General features: G+C 37.7%; 1 protein-coding gene across 16 annotated transcripts in view; it reads left to right on the forward strand.

The window, feature by feature from the left end:
- rims2a (regulating synaptic membrane exocytosis 2a) overlaps positions 1–15,510 on the forward strand; it is a 204,284-nt gene that overhangs the window by 34,894 nt on the left and 153,880 nt on the right. For 13 of the 16 annotated variants that reach the window (XM_082150612.1, XM_082150630.1, XM_082150631.1 and 10 more), the window contains 3 exons: positions 876–1,086; positions 3,580–3,591; positions 14,186–14,463. In XM_082150612.1, the coding sequence (XP_082006738.1) occupies positions 876–1,086; positions 3,580–3,591; positions 14,186–14,463 (501 nt within the window). The remainder of the gene's footprint in view (positions 1–875; positions 1,087–3,579; positions 3,592–14,185; positions 14,464–15,510) is intronic. The other 3 variants (XM_082150623.1, XM_082150613.1, XM_082150616.1) reach the window with 1 other exon arrangement.

The raw sequence follows: 15,510 nt of genomic DNA on the forward strand, positions 1-15,510 counted from the left end.
GATTTTTAATTTTTTTATTTTAGGATTTTAGGGATAAGAACTGAAACAACTGAAATAAGTTGATATTTGAATGAAACAAGTCTCATGAGCTATGAGAGAGCAAACTCTGTGTCCTGTTTCTTATTATGTTTAAGGGTTAGTTCACCCAAAAATGAAAATTCTGTCATTAATTACTCGCCCTCATGTTGTTCCAAACCCGTAAGACTTTCGTTCATCTTCAGAAAACGATCTTTTTAATGAAATCTGAGAGCTTTCTGTCCCTTCATTGACAGCTACGCAACTACCACTGTGACGCTTCAAAAAGTTCATAAAGAGATCATAAACGAATCCATATGAATTGAGTGGTTCAGTAAATTTTCTGAAGACACTTGATTGCTTTATATGATGAACAGATTGAATTTAGGCTTTTATTCACATATAAACATTCATCAACACACACATCAGTTGTGGTAAACAGAAGCTCAAGCATGTTTGCTTGACGTGAGAACCAATGAGGCTTATTCTCGCGTTACGCATCACATTTGAGCTTCTGTTTATGTTCACTGATCAATGTTTAAATGTGAAGAGAAGCCTAAATTAAATCTGTTCATCATATAAAGCGATCGAGTCTCTTCCGAATATTTTGACTAAACCGCTCAAATCATTTGGATTAGTTTATGATCTCTTTATGAATGTTTTGAAGCGTCACAGTGTCATTTGCGTAGCTGTCAATGGAGGGACAGAAAGCTCTCAGATTTCATTAAAAAGATCAAGACAGTCTTACAGGTTTGGAACGACATTAGGGTGAGTAAATGATGACCGGGTGAACTAACAACTTTAAACTTGTAACATGTTTTCTTGCCGTGCTCTGATTGGCTGTGTTCTGTTCCCCGCAGGAAATTGCACCAGCAATTTGAAATGTATAAGGATCAGGTAAAGAAGATGGGGGATGAGGCACAGACCACCCAGGAGCAGAAGACTGACGCCCCCATCTGCGGAATCTGCCATAAAACCAAGTTTGCCGACGGCTGTGGCCACCTCTGTTCTTATTGCCAAACCAAGTTCTGTGCTCGCTGTGGAGGAAGAGTTTCACTACGCTCCAATAAGGTACAGCCGTGACACAGACGTACACACAAGCACTGATAGTGTAGTGATGTGTTCAGAACAGAATACTAGTTGCTCACCACATACTGGGCACTTTGCGACATACACTGCCTAGTATTTTTTATAAATAACTTGTGAAGTGAGAAACGTTGCTAACGGTAGTATGCTACAATGATGCAACGTGACCTTATTAGGCTGCATGTTTAACCAGCGAGTGGTGTCTCGTTATCATCTTAGAAAAAATATATGGTTAGGTTGCATTTTTAACCCTGTAAAGCTTGACATATGTGATGATAGTCAGAAGTTTATTGAACATTTAGATTTTTTTGTAGAGTATCTTATTTGATACGTCTGGCTTTATATAGTATGATAGAGGAGAATTGGAAGCTCACTCTCGAGGAGGAAAAACATCTCAATTTGATGCTGTGTTCACGGCATGTCGTAATTAAAAAAGCTCTCTGTATGTTTTCGGCGGTACTTTGATGATTGTTGCTCTCAGAAATTGTTGCTCTCAGAAATACAAATTGTTGCTCTCAGAAAAATAGAAAAACAGAAAAAGTTTACAAGTTGTAATTACAAATTCAACAAGCAACAAGGCTTTTTTACTAGCCTGGTTAAAACCAGACCATTCTCAGTAGTAACTGAGTTATGGTCTGGCAAAGCTTCATTAATAACTCATTTCCAAAGGGGCGTCACCAACGGACGTCGCTCAAATGCCTCTGGGCGCAATTGGATAGACCTAAAGCCAATCAGAGCGATCGTCATCGTGTAAAGCCCGCCTCAACGTTTCTGATTGGTGCCGCGATTTCGACGGATTAGAAATGGGCTTGAATGAGCTCTTTGCCAGACTACTTGCTGAGCAAATCTAAATTTGCCGGAAGTTGTCTGGGTTTTCCCAGGCTACTTTTTTACAGTTCAGGGCTGCATTTCTCAAAGGCATCGTGAGCTAAGTTGATCATAGAGACCACTGGTGGCAACGGCTCTGTGCGATCTACTTAGGCTTACGATACTTTTGGGAAACGCATCCCAGTGGGAAAGTATTTTCCACTATATGGAGAAAAATCCTGGAATGTTTTCCTAAAAACCTTAATTTCTTTTCGACTGAAAAATGAAAGACATGAACATCTTGGATGACATCGGGGAGAGTCAATTATCAGGAAGTTTTAATTCTGGAGTGAACTAATCCTTTAAAAAAATGTGAAAATGATAAACTTTCTTGAAGCAATACTGGCCCATTCTTTCAGATAGGTGAGAGTAGTTTTAGGGGGTCTGAGACGACAGACAGTGGGGGTAAAGCCCCCCTAAAAACGGTCTATAATCGCCCCTAGTTACGCTAATTATGACATGGCATGAATGCAACTTTATAGACCGTTTGGAAGAGGACGTCACAGTTATGTCACTGCAGTGCACTATGGTGGCAGAAAAACAAGTGGCAGTGATAACAAGTGGAGGAAAATGGACAAGAAAAAAAATGTCTTAATTTGTATAGCTTCTATAGACCTTATGTGGCCCCGCCTCTGTTCAGCACAGCACTCATTATGCTCTATATGGTTTGTATTTCCACAGCATGAGGGTAAGATCTAACGGATTAATGAATGAACCCCTCTTTTTAAAATCTTCTCCGTCTACTGACATCTGCTTCAAACATTACAATGCTTATAACTTTCGTTAACTCTAAAATAAGTAAATCCACTTCACCAGCTAATTACTCTTCAACAGTGATGTATATGAAATATACAAATGGAAGTTCAAACTGAAAATGTAAAGATGATTACGCCCTTGTTCTCTGAACCATAAGGTCTATAGACGTCTACTGTAGAACTGCCACTTTCTGCCACCAGGTAAGCTCCGCCCACAAAACACATCATCACCAAAATGGTGATCTATTCAGAATTCTGAATATGTAATTTGGTGTGATATATGATACAATCATAAGTCAAGATGATGTTAAAAACAGTATTTGATATCATTTTGAAAATGGAAGGTCAAGCTGTGTGCATTGCATTGTGGGATAGGGTTTTTTGAGAAATGTGACACTGTGCTAATGTTATGTTTTATTGTAAAAAAAAAAGAAAAAAAAGAAGGAATTTGTGAATGCATAATGTTTTAATTATGAAATTTCATACAGAAATCAGTCAGCTCATTGTAACACGTTTGATCTTTCCTCCTGTGGAAGAGTTCTTTACTCCCTGGCTCCTGAGGATTGAGCAGTGAACACAATGGCCACTAGAGGGTGATACTCCCTCTGTTTTGACCGAGGCGATGGACGTATCAGGACAGAAACTTCTTATCTAACCTTTTGATGTCTCTCTCTCCCTGCGCAGTCTCGTGCTTTTAAATGACTTTGCTCAGAGTAATAAGCGGCGATGTGATTCGCTGCTGTAGTACATGAACATCTCTTTATGTGTGTCTGAATGTCACTCAGTTGTTCTCCCCTCTTCTTTTCCCCCCTTGTCTTTCTCTCTTGCTTTTCCTCCCTCTGTGGAATTGCAACAGGAGGATAAAGTGGTCAGAATCCTTTTTTCTTGTCTATGTTTTGATATTTAGCTTAGATAATGTCACATTAAAGGTGCTGTAAGCGATTACTTTTATTATATAAATATAAATGTGTAGTCTTTGGAGTAGCACACATGAAACGAGCCTTGCAAAGGTAGAAAGGACATTGAAGGCTCTTTTTTTTTAGCCAACCAGAAACAATCTTTGCTTGATTACTCTACATGTCTTTTTAGGGTGGGTTTTTTGAGAGTGTGTGTGTGTGGTTACAGTTACACTGTAAAAAAATTAAATAAAATACACAGTGATGAGGTAATTTTTTTAAAAAGCAGAATGGGATGACATTTGGCGACCATTTATGTCTTTTACTTAAGCATAATTATTTTATTACAAAAGTATATGAATTATATATATATATTTATATGTGTGATTAAAAAAAAATCTAAGTATAAGGTAATTTATAAAAAAATCAGTAAAAGTATTTATAGAGTATTTTTCAAATTGTTATATTTTTATTTAATAACATTAAATTTTAATGTTTTATATATATATATATATATATATATATATATATATATATATATATATATATATATCTATTACTGTCACTAGCAGTTAAGAGTTCCCTTTTTTATTTACTTTGTTTTTAATATTCATTTTATTTTTGATAAATATTAATATACATTTTTTGTCAATTTTGACAGTGAAAGCAAAATGGCTGAAATCGCTTACAGAACCTGAACTAAATGAGAAATGGTTTTGATTCACATGGTCAACTGGTCGATGACATTGCATCACCCCTCATTTCAACATCAGCACCTTTTCATTTAGTTTTACAAGGGAAAAACATATGAAACAACTTTGTGAATGCTTTCAATCTTGTTGTGGTTGTTATAAAAAAGAATATCGTGTTATCATATTTCCATATTTCCTCGAATTTAAATAAAATCACTAAGATATTTTATATTTGATTTTTCTTTTGCTTAAATCGCCTGCTTCAGATGTTTCACATGAGAAAACAACCTCAGTAATAATCTCACATTCTCTATATTCCTTTCATAGTTTCAGAATTTCAGTTTTTACAAACAAAGTTGATCCTTAAATGAGAACTCCCTGAGCAATTAAACAGCGACCTCTTTATTGTGTGTGTTGTTTTGTCTGCATGAGTACAGTGTAGTAAAAGTGTTGCGTCCGGGTCCAGGCTGGCCGGCAGCGCAGCTCTTTGTGCAGAAGGACAATAGAAATGCTCTCGTGTTCCCTTGAGCACAGATGGTGATGCAGCAGGTTCACGAGGAGTGTTACCTGTCACACACCGTCCCGCTTCAGAGTTATGCCGATCCCCATGCATCTCACTCACACAAACCTGTGGGTCTAACTCGTCTCGATAAAGCCCGGTAATATGGAAGTATATGGGTGAATCTCATGGAAAAATGCCCGGGTCATTCGAAAACTTGATATTTAAATATATTTATATTTTGCATAAAGAAAAGGCTGTTTATTACCATAATGTGTCTATATACAGTAGCCTATATATATCCAATTATGTTAATTATATTATATTAAAAACACAATTATGTTTTCCATAAAGTAAACGAAGGATAATCACTATCATAATGTGTTCAGAAGATGTATAAATATATAAAAAAATATATATATAAAACACAATTTTCCATAAAAAAATGAAAGCTATTCATTACCATAATGTTTCCAGATGTATAAATATAAAATAAAAAATCTATTAAATAGTTTTCCATAGAAAAAGGAAGGCTATTCATTACCATAATATGTCAAGATGAGATGTATAAATATAAAAAAAATTAAATAAAAATAAAATAAATGTTTTCCATAAAGTAAATGGCCATTCATTACCATAATGTGTCCTGATGTAAATTTAGAATTTTTAAAAAATATATACAATTATGTTTTCCATAAAATGAAAGCTGTTCATTTTCATAATGAATATAGATAAAACACAGTCATTGCTGGCAAATCTGAGTACAGTTTGAGACAATATTGTGATCTATTCTGAGACTCGTGTTGTTATTGGGGTGTTTTTCTCAGTATAAAAATCTGAGAAGCAGAAGGTAAAAGTCTCAGTTTGTTTAATCTAATAGGATTTATAGGAGAAAAAAGAGATATTAAGGAGATTTAAAAGAGTGACAGTCACTCTCCCAGTCATTTCCCCATGGGTGTTCAGTCTCTCTTCCTTACTGCTAGTTTGCAACATTGGTAGAGTATGTTGTTTTCATATTTCTTTCTCAGTCTTAGATGTTTGCCTGATTCTTGGGCTCTGGTTTCTCTGCTCCGTAGTTCTGTTTCCTTTTGTTTTCCGGTACTGGAGATCTGTTGTACTGTATCTCAGCATTGGCAGGGCCGTGTCGAGCTTTTATCCGGTTGCCCAGCAGAGGATTGAATTGCTGGACGGTTCTTAGTGACTGGATTCTGTTTCTGCCCTCTGTGGTTTACTCCATTAAGACCGTGATACACCAAGCTGACGTAAGAACCGGCGGCGACGAAAGCCTAGCATGTGCGTTCTGCGTCTATATCAGCTGTCTATAGCAGGTATCAATAGTCTGTATTCATCATTCAAAAGAGAAACTGAAACTACAGGACTGAAGAAGTACAAACCATAAACAAAGCAGCGCTTGCTTACCACTTGAATATCAGTCATTCTGATAATAACTGAAGGCTGTTTACGCTCGTTCCAGTCTGCTTAGCCAGTGCAAAAGTAGATTGTTGTTGATGTTTCACTGGCCGCTTTGACAGTTTTGGACTTTAAAATTAAAAGTATTTACTTATTTACTTACTAAAACCATTAACAGATGTTTTTGCTAAGTGAAATAAAGCTTAAATGTAAATGTAAATATAAATTTAAAACTTAAACTTGAAAATTAGAAATGTGGCAACTTACTGAAGTTAACACTAGAACTCATTTTGACTGTTTTAAAATTTTGCAATGTAATAACTTTGTTGAAAACAAATACCCATGTAACTATAGGACCCGGACTTTTCCTAAATGTGTCTATATTTTATTCTATCATTGTTTTTTTTATTGAAATTACAAGACAGAAAAGAGTTTTGAGTATTTCTACCTTGAATGGCCATAACAGTCATATGACCGTATGACCGTATGCATACAGTTTTCATTGTAATTTTACAGCATGATATTTTTGCTCACTAAAACAAATATTGGTTATTAAATCAGTTTGTTTTCTCGCAGTTTATTATATTTTCATATTCTTTTCCCGTGACGGTCAGAATGACTGTTTTGGCCAGTTTGGGGCATATGCGTTTCATATGTGCCCATAAAGGTTTTACCTATGCATTGAAATGCATATTGGCGATGTTTTTGTAAGTTATTGTATTCTAATATCCAAGGATGAATACATTTGTTTTCATTTTTACAAAGAAAATAATAGAAAATGTATCACTTTCGACTGTATCTGTAATTACAATAGCTGTTCTGTGGTTGTCAATTAACTAATACATTTTCACAAACATTAGAATTAAAATGTAGTGTTCTGATGTTTATTATTACCTATCCTAACATTACATATCTATTTATTCTTAGATTTAGAATAGAATAGAATAGAATAGAATAGAATAGAATAGAAAAGAATAGAATAGAATAGAATAGAATAGAATAGAATAGAATAGAATAGAATAGAATAGAATATACTTTATTGTCCCCTAGGGAAAATTGTCTTGGACTCAAGAGTGCGTAATGCGTAGTAGTAGCTGCCATTACAGACAATAGATACATATCAAATACAAATAACAACTAAAGACGTACACGAAGGCTACATAAAAAAATAAAAATAATAATAATAATAAATAAATGTTTTTTTTTTTTTATAGCTTATTGAAATTATATGCAAATAATGTATGAGCAGTCAGACTGACTGCTATGGCCATTATAGTAGTTATAGAATTACGGTAGTTATATTGTTAAATAAAGTTACTGAAATAAAGTTTTATTTGAAGTTCTAAAATAACTCAAACTGAAATAGAAACAAATTAAAGCTAAATAAAAATAATACAAAATTACTAAAATTAAAATTGAAAATCTAAAAATTGTGATTGTACATCATTTAAAAAAGATTTGTCAAATGTTTTATTCATTTCTAAATAAACTTTAGTGGCAGTGAAGGTATATATATCTTGGCTATCGTTTCCCATCTTCATCATGCAGATTTTGGATGGATATTTCTTCCGTCAGTCGTAGTGAACGCAGACATTGCCTCATGTTTGTCGCCAGATCTCGACTCAGCTGCGCTATCATGTTCCAGTGTGTGATGTCCGACAGCTCCCCTCGCTGCACGAGACACCGGGAGCTGTAAATATTGATGCCGTCTCAGACAACAGGATCTCTTTCACCACAACTGTCAGCGTTTGGTAAAGAGAAGAAATTGCTGATGGAAAAAGAGCCGATTTCACCACTGATGCTTTTCACTTACACTGAAGCTAGTGGGTAAAATTGTCGCTAAATTGCCGTTTGGATCTACTTTTATTTTTGTAAAAAAAAATTGTGCAAGATTTAAAGGAATAGTTAACACAAAAATTAAAATCTTTTTTGTGATTTACTCCGAGATCCAACGAGATACACACTTGATCACTTGCCAAATCTGTTTCGCCAATATGCTATACAGTGAAAACTGATCCTAGAAGAGCAGTTATGGGCAGCTTTTCTCTCTAAAACCTTGCCCAGCCTTACACACGCTCTGCCTATGCTCATGCCTGTAAATAGTTTTTATTTAATCTTTTTGTTATGCTTGTGTAACGGAGGCAAGCTAGTAAGAGCTGTGCATGTAAACCTCACTCCCCTAGCCTCAAAAAGTGACTGATGCTAGAAACTGTGGTCTTTAGCGTTCTTGTTAGTGCGCCCGCCTCCCATGCCGAAGACGCAGGTTCAAATCCCGCTCGGAACGGGTTGATCAAGACCGGTTGTATTTGGTGCCGTGACCCGGATGGGAGTGAGGTTTAGGGGGGTGAGTGTAACAGAGGCAAGATAGTAAGAGCTGGGCGTATAAACCTCACTCCCCTGATCTCAAGAGGTGTGCAGGCGACTGATGCTAGAAACTGTGGTCTTTAGCATCCTTGTTAGTGTGCCCGCCTCCCATGCCGAAGACGCAGGTTCAAATCCCGCTCAGAACGGGTTGATCAGGACCGGTTGTATTTGGTGCCGTGACCCGGATGGGAGTGAGGTTTAGAGGAGTGAGTGTAACAGAGGCAAGATAGTAAGAGCTGGGCGTATAAACCTCACTCCCCTGATCTCAAGAGGTGTGCAGGCGACTGATGCTAGAAACTGTGGTGTTTAGCATCCTTGTTAGTGTGCCCGCCTCCCATGCCGAAGACGCAGGTTCAAATCCCGCTCAGAACGGGTTGATCAGGACCGGTTGTATTTGGTGCCGTGACCCGGATGGGAGTGAGGTTTAGAGGGGTGAGTGTAACAGAGGCAAACTAGTAAGAGCTGGGCGTATAAACCTCACTCCCCTGATCTCAAGAGGTGTGCAGGCGACTGATGCTAGAAACTGTGGTCTTTAGCATCCTTGTTAGTGCGCCCGCTTCCCATGCCGAAGACGCAGGTTCAAATCCCGCTCGGAACGGGTTGATCAAGACCGGTTGTATTTGGTGCCGTGACCCCTATGGGAGTGAGGTTTAGGGGGGTGAGTGTAACAGAGGCAAGATAGTAAGAGCTGGGCGTATAAACCTCACTCCCCTGATCTCAAGAGGTGTGCAGGCGACTGATGCTAGAAACTGCGGTCTTTAGCATCCTTGTTAGTGCGCCCGCCTCCCACGCCGGATACGCTGGTTCGAATCGTAGGATCGTTTACACTTGTTGCTTTTGTGTAATAGACGAAAGACAATGTATTTGTTTTGAGACATTTTATTTTTAGATCATTTTATTTAGCAGGAGTCGCGCAAATCATTTTATTCTCCCGCACAGTGCGCACACACGTGAGTATCTTACACACTTATTTTGCTTATTTTATCTTCTCCTGCGCCACACTCTGTTTTGTTGGGTCCCATGCCTCTACTTTGGGCTTTGAAAAATAAACCTACCCTCAGAAATATTCACTGGATTATAAAGTGTGACAACTAGCCCCAGTCTCCCGTATATATGATTAGTTCTTATTTTACTTCTATATAGGGCAGTAGACAGGTGACAGGGAATGGTAGGGAGAACAGGTGTGGTTTGCTCAGGAAGTGACCACCCACAGCATAGTTCTTATGTTTAAAAATGAGAGAAATGTTTATGAATGAAAACAGTGCCAAAGCTTACTTATACAGCGATTGGTTTTGCAACTTTAATATCTGATGTACATCCGTGATTTAACATCTCGATGCTGAAGTTAGTGCTTCTATCTTCATCAGCGTCCTTTGAAGAGAGTTAGTGAGTGTTGTGCATGAGTAATGAGTCAGACTCAGCCCCAGTGGAGCTGTGCGCTCACATGCATCGGTAATGAGACCCGTGTTAGTGATGCTCAGCGACAAAAACATGATTATGTGCCGCTGCGATCGCTCAATCGTCTTCCTGCACAAGCAATTGCTTTTATTTCACTGCTTATTATTTTTGACAACTTAGATTGATCTCAGGATTAATCTTTTTTGAACTGAAGCACAATCTTGACAGCTAAAGGAGCATTTGATCCCCAACTCTCAAAGGTCAACCGTTACGCAGGACTTTGGCATATAAAACCGTGTGAAGTCTGTGAGTTCTGAATTCAGTTATTGGAACATCAGTTTTATCCAACTGGACCAAACAATACACAGCTGACATGGGTAAGCATGGCAACAATGATTATCGTTAAGCTTTAATTATGTTATTGAGATTCGGGCAATGGGGAAAAAAAGCTGCATTGTTATTTGGAAAACTGTTAATCATTAAAAAAAGATGATAGTGAATTATTTTGTTCTTATTTTCTTGATTTGTTCTTTTAATCTTAACAGCTTGATGTAACCGGTTCTCATAATCTAAACAGCTTGAATTATTATGAGTTAATTTGCATATTTATCTTGAATATTTCAGCTAATAATAGAGACATTGTTCGACAACGTGACATACCCGTAGAGAACTGAGCTGCATATGTTCTTTTCCTCTTAGAGATCTGTCTATTTTGATTCTGTCACTGCATAATTAACACTTTGTTTAACAGATCCTTATTAAGTTCAGAGAAAAATAAAACCTAAGAATATGCATCCAGTCTATTACAAGCTTCTGGGCTCTAAATATAGAACCTCATTAATTATTCATGTTCCACCTGCAGGCAGTGTTTTAGCTGGTGAATGATAACGCTCCCCTCATCATGAACTTCCTTACTTTTATCAAACATCTATAAAATATTCAGCGGCCCAGGACAGCCTCTCCGGTTAGTCTGTATACAGTAATATTCTAGCTCTATATTAATATTAATATTTTACATACAGTACCTCTCACAGGTAGTCAGGTAACCAAATATCATGTTTTACAAATTGCAAATATTGCATTAATTAAAAATGCCATTTATTTATGTATGTATTTATTTATTTATTTATTTAAAGAAATAAGCATTGTAAGCATTATTGGCATTGCTTGTGTATATTTATAGGCCGATCATTTGATGGTCTTGATTAATTATCTGCATGAAGGCACTGAGTTGTGTAATGTTTGTTGCATAACCCAATGTTTTTCTCTGGGTAAAATAATTAAATTCTGCCAAAACAAAATTAAACCTGTACAAAATATAGCAGGGCTCGACAATACGGACTGCCTGGTGCAGCGTGAACAACACTTGGGACAACTGACGGAACATTTACTGTCCCAATGAGACCAGTGCTGCATCGTCACAAAAGTTTATCATGTGCACTTGTTTTTAAGCCTTTAGATATTCAGTTGCAAGAAGGTGCAAAAGGAAACTCATTTTGGTACTCGCTGTGAGAAGTTTTGTGCGCACAGATCCAAAGCGCGTGCCCAGAAAGCAGTGTCACACAGCACGAATATACTTAATTGAGTTCTCTTTCGATTCTTCTTGCTCTTGAACGGACAAATTCACACAAAATGATATCAATATGCCCATCTTGGCAAGTATCCTAGTAAACACATTCAGTTTTGGCTTAAGTGAACCTGAACAGTTGAGAAATAAAACGCATGTGTGTATCAGTATATTGGATGTGTGCGGCTCTTAAAGTGACAGCAGCCTAATATTCCTGCTGCGCTGCTGTCTGTTTTAATGTTAATCACACAACAAAAGACAAAAAATTAAATACAATTTAATAAATTAGCTCACTGCTCTTGACTAAAACACTTTTGTAACTTTAATAAGGATTAATATATATTTAATGTATATTTGTGTATTTATGTTGGCCTGTTGAATGTTAAATGGATCCAATTAATTTTCAATGAAGATGATTTGATGATGCAGGAATAAACTAGCTAGTATACCTTAATGCATGCATTTTTTAACTTGCTAATTTAAAACATGATCAAAACAGTCATCTATTTTAATTAAAGTTATATCAGTATCGAAATCGACCAATTGTTAAAATCCAGTATCGAAATAAGCAGTTTCCCCCCAAAACACACAATGTAAATAAAATGATTTTTATTTGCACCAGCATTAGATGTATAAATACTTTATATAATTACTTTATATTATATTATATTGTATTATATAGTGTGTCAATATGATATCAATATTTTTTTCATTTACTTTAATTCTAATGTAAATAATGAAATATATATTTTTTATTATCTAATATTTCTTTTCTCTCTCTTTTGATTTTGGGGTGAAACATGACCCTGACATGTTCTTGACAGGCTTCATGAGATTCACCCGGAAAGGTCCCCTGCCATTTGACACCGATGACAGCTCACTCAGCACTTTATAAATTTTTCACTCACACATCTTTTCGCTTGTCTATCGCTGACTGACCAAACATTCATCACAATAACACTCACATCCATCTGCGATATGTTTCAGAGCCGGTCGCAGTGCAATTCCTCACTGTGATCTTATCAAAATCCAGTTGAAAGAGGTGACCTTTTCACTTTATTGTATATGATAGGGCAGCTCATACACCAACTTTTCAAGTTTCATAATAATTATTGGATTTAGAAATACTGTGGGGTCTCATCATCAAATAAATTCTATCATCATTTATTTATTGTGATGCTCACTTTCTTCTGAAGAACATAGAGCAGCTCTTTTCACACAGCGAAAGTAAATGAATGCCAACCAAGGGCTGTCAGCCTTTTAAAAAATCACCATTACAGTAATCCGTACAGTACGACTTGTGCATTATATTCCAAGCCTTTATGTGAGGAACAGACCGTCACTCCTTTGTTTAGGAAAATTGTGGAATAATAAAAAATTTCCTAGTCCATTTCTTTTGTGAGATGCATCATTTCCGGGGGACGATGTGGCATTTTGTATTCAGGCTGGATGGATGGAAGCCTCTGTGTGTGGCTGAGAGCAGGTTTAATTACCACCAGCAAACTGGATGGGATGCCAACTGGCTGCTAAGCTCATTTTTGTCAGGCAAATAATGAGGTCAGGCTGCCATGCCCTCAGTGATGGTGGGACATGAACGTTCAAGAGGTGTTCAGACTGCAGTGTTGAAAGCAGGAGATTTGAGAGGTTATTAAGGTACAGTTAGACCTGAGTACAGTAATAATCACCAGTTGTTTCCAAACACCTTCCACCCCACTCCACATCTGCTATAGAGTGCTGTAGTGGTGGCTTTATTTTTGTAGGCTAACCTAGAAGTTAGCATCGCCCTGGTTCCCTCGATGAAAACCCAACCGGATTTTTCCATTGGATTAATTCAAACCAATAAAAGTTCCTGATTCTTACGCATTTGGTTAATAATGATAATCTTCACAAATGAACACATGCAACTTTTATGAATTGTGAAGCCTAAATACATTTGCCAGATGTAAAAAGTGGTTGCACAACTTCAACGTCTCTAGCATTGAGCTTCAGTCAACTCTTTCAAATCTTTAAACATTTTCCCTGAAAGTTCGAGTTAGAATAGTTTGCATGAGTGCGGTTATATACACAACAAGGCTGTGATTGCGGGCTATTGATTGCGATTATGTTTAATGTCCCTGACAACCTCTTAGCCACTTGTTAGTAACCACCTTTGTCTAGAACGGTATAAACTTAAAAAAAAAAAAGAACAATGTATGAAAAAGTGATATGAAATGAAAAATATTCATTTAATCGGAACCAGTGCTTAATTGCTAACTTGTTAATTGGCTTTGGCCTTCAAAAAATATGTCATCCCTGCAGGACTCGATTAGTCAGACAAACCAGGTAGCTCCACCCCCAAACTCATGCCATTGGTTGAGTCAGAATTGTTTTGCATTCATCATTTCCTCTCACATGTACTCTGACAGTTTTGTTTGTCAGCCGCACCAGCATCACAGTTTCCTGAACCTGTTTGTTGTGGGACCTGCGTACGAGGTTCTGGACAAATATCCCAATTTTCACTGACTTCAAAGTTGAAACCGAAATGACTGAATGACTCGCTTCTCCCACAACAGCAAGTTTTCATCCGTCTCATTTGGGGTTTTGACCTCTGTCTTGTGTTCTCCTTGGGTTCTAACTTCCTGTTCTGTCACTATCAGGTAATGTGGGTATGCAACCTGTGCCGAAAACAACAAGAAATCCTCACCAAGTCAGGGGCCTGGTTCTACAGCGGCCCAGGGGACGCCCTGCCCCCGGGTGCGAGTGACCCTCGGCGCCGCCACGAAGAGGCTCCGCAGGAGAAGAAGGCCAAACTGCAGGAAGCCCCGCTGCTGTACCAGGGGCCTCCAGGGGACCGCAGCCGTGCTCCAGGACTCTTGCGCCAGGCGTCCCTCAACAACGACTCTGGTCTGAAGCCCAACGACCCTCTGAGCAACAGGTGAGTTCATGTGTTTTTAGAGTGCTTCGATGTTGAAAAGTTTGAACTTGCAATTAGATGCGTTTAGAAATCATCATTATTCATTGTGAGCAGCAGCACTCTTCAAGTTATTCTTGCTACTTTTTAAGAAACTTGCTGAAATAACTTGCCCACAGTGACTGTATTTGTGAATTATATTAAGAACTTGATGGTTAAAGTTGGTCTGGTCAGGATAAACTTTGATGTTAGAATGACAAAGCTTTGTCTAAATGTTTGTCTAAAAGTCCCTGTAGAAAGAAATACTGAGACAGACAGGAGATAATATGCAAGGACATTGCTAGGGTGTTCTGGGTGTTTGCTAGGTTGTTATTGAGTGGTTGCTAAGGTGTTCTAAATGGTTGCTGTGGTATACTTGGTGGTTGTTGGGCTAAGTGATTGCTATGGTGTACAGTAGTTTGGTATTTCTGGGTCATAACTAGGGTGTTGCTAAGCAGTTTCTAAGGTGTTCTGGATGGTTTCTAGGACATTTCTAGGTGGATGTTATGGTGGTTTGGGTCGTTACTAAGAGGTTGATTGGCTGTTTTTGGGTGGTTTCTAGACATTTTTAAATGGTTGGTAGGTGTTTGTTAGGGTATTCTTGGTGGTTGCTAGACTAAGTGGTTTCAATGGTGCTGCTAGGCGCAGTTGCTTGGGTTTTCTGCGTGGTTACTAGGGTGTTGTTATGCAGCTGCTAAGGTGTTCTGGGTGGTTGCTAGGACATTGCTAGGCAAGTTACCATGGTGATTTAAATAGCTGTTATGTGGCTGCTATAGAGACAGAGCGTATTTAGGCCACGCCCACACCCGGGGGGGAAACAATCCAACCGTCTCCATTGACTTTGCATTGCGAGAGGCTGCCTCCTTGTCATTTCTTGCTTCTAACAAAAGACAGAAAAATGCCTAAAAGCTGCTGTGTGACAAGGTGTACAGCAAACAAGCTAAAAAAAACTGAAATACGTTTTTATTAGCTCTCGACCCCAAAAAACGAGTGTTTAGGACATAAAAGTGGATACAGGCAGTTGAGACAGAG

This window comes from Leuciscus leuciscus (genome assembly GCF_965113295.1).
Source record: "Leuciscus leuciscus genome assembly, chromosome: 20".
Taxonomy (NCBI): Eukaryota; Metazoa; Chordata; class Actinopteri; order Cypriniformes; family Leuciscidae; genus Leuciscus; species Leuciscus leuciscus.